General features: G+C 34.4%; 1 protein-coding gene across 2 annotated transcripts; it reads left to right on the forward strand.

The window, feature by feature from the left end:
• Positions 1-1,629: 1,629 nt before the first annotated feature.
• On the forward strand, positions 1,630-5,304 carry LOC111392459 (TOM1-like protein 6). 2 transcript variants are annotated; one of them, XM_023017809.1, is made up of 8 exons: positions 1,630-2,069; positions 2,552-2,630; positions 2,717-2,815; positions 3,609-3,722; positions 4,026-4,189; positions 4,435-4,516; positions 4,609-4,694; positions 4,971-5,304. In XM_023017809.1, exons 1-8 carry the CDS (start codon positions 1,933-1,935, stop codon positions 5,287-5,289), a joined length of 1,080 nt encoding a protein of 359 aa, XP_022873577.1. In that variant the 5' UTR covers positions 1,630-1,932; the 3' UTR covers positions 5,290-5,304. The 2 variants fall into 2 exon arrangements, with proteins under 2 accessions (XP_022873577.1, XP_022873578.1); XM_023017810.1 differs by having other exon boundaries at positions 1,944-2,069; positions 2,502-2,630.
• Positions 5,305-5,358: the final 54 nt, after the last annotated feature.

Raw genomic sequence — 5,358 nt, forward strand, 5'->3', positions numbered from 1 at the left:
GACAGATAAGATTATGTCATATTGAACAATATTTTTTCCGTTTTATTGTGGAGGAAAGTGTGTAATGGAGGTCCCCCAATATATTAGATTTACACAAAAGAGTCCGCAGCTTTATTGATTGAGATTTAGTCTTCAACATATAATGCCATGGTTGGTTTGCCATTTTCGACCCATTTTTCGTTTTCGAAAACGCGAAAAACGCGTTTAGTCCATCATTTTTGAAAACGAGTTAAAATTTATAACTGAAAACGCAAAACGACTTTTTATTGTTTTCAACGTTTTAAGTTATAAAGGTCGAAAACACTCAAAACGCGAAAAGCGAGTCGTTTTCGAGAAAAACTAAAAAATGAAAATAGAAACCAATCGCACCCTAAATTTTGGCGCATTTTGATCTCTTGGATGGTTTTCACCAACTTGACCATTATAGAATTAATATTCTGTTTTGTCTCAATAAAAATAGAGGAATAAATACAGATGGAAAAAGCAAAAATTAAAACAAAAACAAATGCTTATGCTAAACTCACCCACGATGATTTCGCATCCAACCATTATAAAGAGAGTGGTCCTTTAAAATATACAATCAAACAAAAGATAAAAAAAAGTCACCTGAAATACCCCTAAATCTCGATTTGCACATATCACTCTCAATATAGTAGTCGTGTAGGACACACTACTACTAGTTTAAGTCTATATTACTTTTTAAATGAAATAACGTTATATAAATGATGTTATGTTTGAATAGGTAATAGAAATAATAAATGGAATGAAATGATGGAAATGCACAAATAAGTGTACTAAATTTTGAAAACCATGAAGAATAGGTTTCGAAACCTGCATATTCTACTTGCACATATTTCGTTGATAGTTCACACTAGAATTTCAACCCAATCTAAAAGTACTGAAGTTCATATTTTTTATTTTAACTAAGATGCAGGTAATTCATTATCGAAAACTGAATTTTGAGTTTAATTTTGCATTGCTTTGACTTGTTTAGCATATAAATTTGTTGATATAAGAATACAATTTTGCTAGAAGAACAAGGGGCCTGACAGGTCCCCTGATCGAACCCCACCCATGGAGGTGGGTCCCACGCAAAAAAGGGACCCCCCCTATTGGTGGGGTTCGATAGCACCCCTATTTTTCTAGCTTGATTCATAAGAATATCAAAATATGTGATTGAATATTGTAATTTGCGTACTTGTATGGTTGTATGTCCATAGTCAAGCATATTTCAAAGATATCTGCATCAATATGTTGGATACATGTCCTAGTACTCTTAGATTATGTCGAAACTCTAAGAACGATATGATTGGGACGATCTTTTAGCTTGTATAGTTAGGACATGTCGATTATCTTGCTAACAACCATAAGTTGGGTCAGTGATGATACACGTACAGAAACGGGTTTATCGATCGCTTACATACATAGGGTGGGTGCGTGGGTGGGTGTAAATTTTTTTTTAATATAAATGGGTCCCATTTGGGACCCATTTTTTGTGACTATCTGTAGGAGTTCTCGGAAACAGTACCGCTGTACACCAAACATTAGTGAAGTTGGGTTCCTCGATTGAATATTTTCCTATTCTTAGTGGTAATAAATAGTATGCAAGAAAAGTCCAGTTTTGCGGCGAGAGTCAATATAAAGCGTCTTCGGTGGCCGAATCGGAAAATAATTATGAAATTTCTACGAAAAACAAGCCTATAAAAAGTGTCCCAAAAGGAAAAAGTAAAAGGAAGAAAAAGTTGAGGGCCAGAAAAACTTTCTCCAACACAAACAAAAAAAGGAAGAGGATCACGAAGAAACAAACTTTCCTCTGTGTCTTCTGTAAGATACTTGAAGAAGGCGCAGTAGTCAAACACGCAAACCCACAAAACAAAGCTTCTGTGATTCTTTCTTGAAGAAAAGACGGCTTAAAGAAGAAAAGGGGTAAATATGATTTCATCAATAGCTTCGATTTCTTCTTCTTCTTCAGCCACGGTGAGGGTTGAGAAGGCAACCAGCGAGTTCTTGATCGGACCCGACTGGACCATGAATATAGATATCTGTGATGCCGTCAATTCCAACCAGATGTATGTATTTAAAGTCTAATTTGTGAATATTTATTCGGTTTTTTCTGTTTCTTTTTTTTGGGGCAAAGTTGACTTTTATAATTGTGGGTTTTTGTTTTTTGTTTTTATATTTTCTTGAAAAGTTGAATATTTTAATATGAATTTTAATTATTGATTTCTGTTTGCTCTTGAATTTGAATATTAGAAAAGGAACAAAAGGGATTGGTTTCTTCTTTATCTTCGTGGAATATTTGGGGTCAAGGGCTGTATGAGTACGGGAATTGAGGGTTATTTTTTTTTTTTTAAATATTAGATAAGAAAGGGACGACGTTGATTAAATCTGCTTTAAATTTTTATATTGTAGATTAAATTTCTGTTGAATCCATTATTTTTATTATTTTTATTTTTTGGTATTTTGGGTGAAAATTCTTATGTAACCATATTAACATATAGGAAAGTGGAAATTGTGAAGGAATACTGATGATTATTGGTTCACTGTTTAGGCTTGCAAAAGATGTTGTCAAAGCTGTCAAGAAACGATTGCAGCATAAGAATCCGAAAGTTCAATTACTCACTTTAACGGTATTATTTTGAGGGGAAGAAGTTTTTGCCCTTTCAACAGTTTGTTTTCGTGATCCGCTAAGTTTGCTTCTTGAATGTTTTTCTAGCTTCTGGAGACGATGGTCAAGAACTGTGGTGATTATATGCATTTTCAAATTGCTGAAAGAAGTATTCTGCAAGAAATGATCAAAATTGTAAAGAAGAAGGCAAGTTTTTTCTATGACAGTTGGATAATAGCCTAAGCAATAAAATGTTCTTTCCTTGTATTTGTAAATCACCAACACAAATTTAGAATATCTGTCCATCTGATATGGTATTTAGATTCACTATTACTAATAGGTCGGGGTGCACTTTATTGTGATGATTTTCTGTTCATACTCCTTTATCCACTTGTAGCTATGCATTACCCTTCAACAATAAAGTGCATGGATCTTTGCATTCAATTGGCTTGGCTTATTTGTTTCTTTTTGTCTCAAGCTTCATCTAAATAGTTAGGCATTTAATGAGTCAGCTACAGGCTGCAAGTTGGGAAAGAAAGAAGGCTAACACCGATTTTGTGCATTCGTACTGGACCATATTTTGTATAGCTGATTAAAGACGATGATTTTTTATCCTGAACACTCATTCACTTTGAAAATAGTAGATATCAGTATATTTATCTGTGTGTGCACATCTGCCCAACATATTTTATATAATTTAGCATATTATATCTTTAAAAAGACAATCTTGATTGGATTTAGATGCAAGACATGTAATCTATAGATTCTTGTATGTGTGGATGCTAATATTGGATAAACATTGTAGTAGTTATTGCAGCTTAGTTGATTCACGTCATTTGGTCTTTTCTATATGTGCAGCTTACATAAGTCTATATTATCACTTTCTACGTACTTATGTTATTTGTTGTTATTTTGTTCTGTCTCCTCTCTTTGAATGTGCAATTTACCATAACTAGTTAATTTCTCAGTATTGATAGACCAATCTTAGATGCTTTTGCAGACAGATATGCATGTGAGAGATAAAATTCTTGTACTCATTGACTCTTGGAGAGAGGCATTTGGTGGATCTGGTGGAAGATATCCTCAATATTACATTGCTTATGAGGATCTGAGGGTAAGTTACCCTTCAAATTGATGTGTTCCCTGGTCAATTTGACACGTACATGGATTTATATTTTTTTGCTAAAATATCGAGTGTAATTGGTTAAGTAATATGTAACCAATTCCAATAAGAATGTTTAGCCTTGTGGTTGACTTGGTTTAGCTCTTATCAGGACTTAGATCATACTTACTGCATAGAAGAAATTTGGTTTAATTATTTTATATCCTTTAGTTAAAATTTAAAAAAAATTTCTTAGACAATTTAAAAGGTATGTGAACTAATATTCATATGACTGTTAAAATTGGATTGTTGCAGCGGTCGGGAGTACAATTTCCTCAGCGTTCTCCAGATACAGCTCCAATATTCACTCCACCTGTTACTCATCCATTACCCAGACATCCTCAACCAGGTTATGGAATGCCAAGTAGTTCTACAACAAGACTTGATGAAGCTATGGCAGCAGAAGTGGAAACTCTAAGGTTAGGATGATACTTAGGTGGCATGTTTGCTATTGGACAGTAACGCAAAATAAAAAGAAGTTAAAATTTTGTTTGTTATTACTATGCAGTCCTATCTAGTATTGTGTATCAAACATGCGTGTGTTGATTCTCGCATAACTAATCTTTATATTTTGGTTAAAACTACTTGCATGTCTCTGGCTTCTTGTAAATATCTTTTCTTTCTCCTCTATGCCCCACTCATATCTTCCTTTGTTCTCTTGTAGTTTATCAAGCCTAAATGCTATGGGGGATGTTCTGGATCTCTTGGCTGATATGTTGCTAGCTGTAGATCCAAGTGACCGTTCGGTATATGCAGTTCTCACTTGTAATATGCCCTGATTTAAAATAGTAGCATTAGCAGCAGATGATCCTGAATATTTTTCAATTCATCATTTTAGGCTGTTAAAGATGAAGTGATAGTTGACCTTGTTGAACGATGCCGTGCCAACCAGAGGAAATTAATGCAAATGTTGACAACTACTGGGTATTTCTTTCTTCATCTTGTCATCTGTCAACACAAGATAGTGTTGCATAATGCCATTACGACTTCATGAAATAAACAGAGTCTAAAATTTCAAAAAAATGGCTAACATGGGCCCAGAATTGAAATTTTTTGCATTTTGTAAGTTTGTACAGTAAGAAACATTTTCCTGATCCTAGTATCCTCCTTTTCTTCTGTTCTACTTTTCGAATGAAAAATTTGCTTTACAAGGTGCACCTAACTTCTTTTTCACTTCATATGGGTTCATTTTTGTGGCAGGGACGAAGAACTTCTTGGTCAGGGACTTGAATTAAATGATAGACTGCAGACTGTACTGGCAAAACATGATGCAATAGCTTCTGGTTCGCCATTACCACCTCAAGTTACAAATGTCAATCCCCAGTCGGCGGAGATACATGAAATTAGTCTCAGTCCTACCGAAGTCACCGAACAGAGTTCAAAACCAAATGGTAAACCTTCTGCACCAGTGGTTCCTTTGACTCGGGGTCTGATTGATGGCGAAGAAGAAGAAGATGAAGATGACTTCGCACAGTTGGCAAGAAGGTCTTTTTCTATTTATTTATTTAGAATCTCCTAGTATACAATCTTCACAGGAAAGATTATGTTGCACAGAAAATTATTATTATTATTTGCTCATAATATTCTT

The sequence above is a fragment of the Olea europaea genome, unplaced genomic scaffold, assembly GCF_002742605.1.
Source record: "Olea europaea var. sylvestris unplaced genomic scaffold, O_europaea_v1 scaffold9317, whole genome shotgun sequence".
NCBI classification, from domain to species: Eukaryota; Viridiplantae; Streptophyta; class Magnoliopsida; order Lamiales; family Oleaceae; genus Olea; species Olea europaea.

Coding starts and splice junctions, on each gene's coding strand:
- LOC111392459 (XM_023017809.1), top strand. CDS start 1,933: ATGATTTCATCAATAGCTTCGATTTCTTCTTCTTCTTCAGCCACGGTG. Junction 2,070..2,551: donor GCCGTCAATTCCAACCAGAT/GTATGTATTTAA, acceptor TTCACTGTTTAG/GCTTGCAAAAGATGTTGTCA. Junction 2,631..2,716: donor TTCAATTACTCACTTTAACG/GTATTATTTTGA, acceptor ATGTTTTTCTAG/CTTCTGGAGACGATGGTCAA.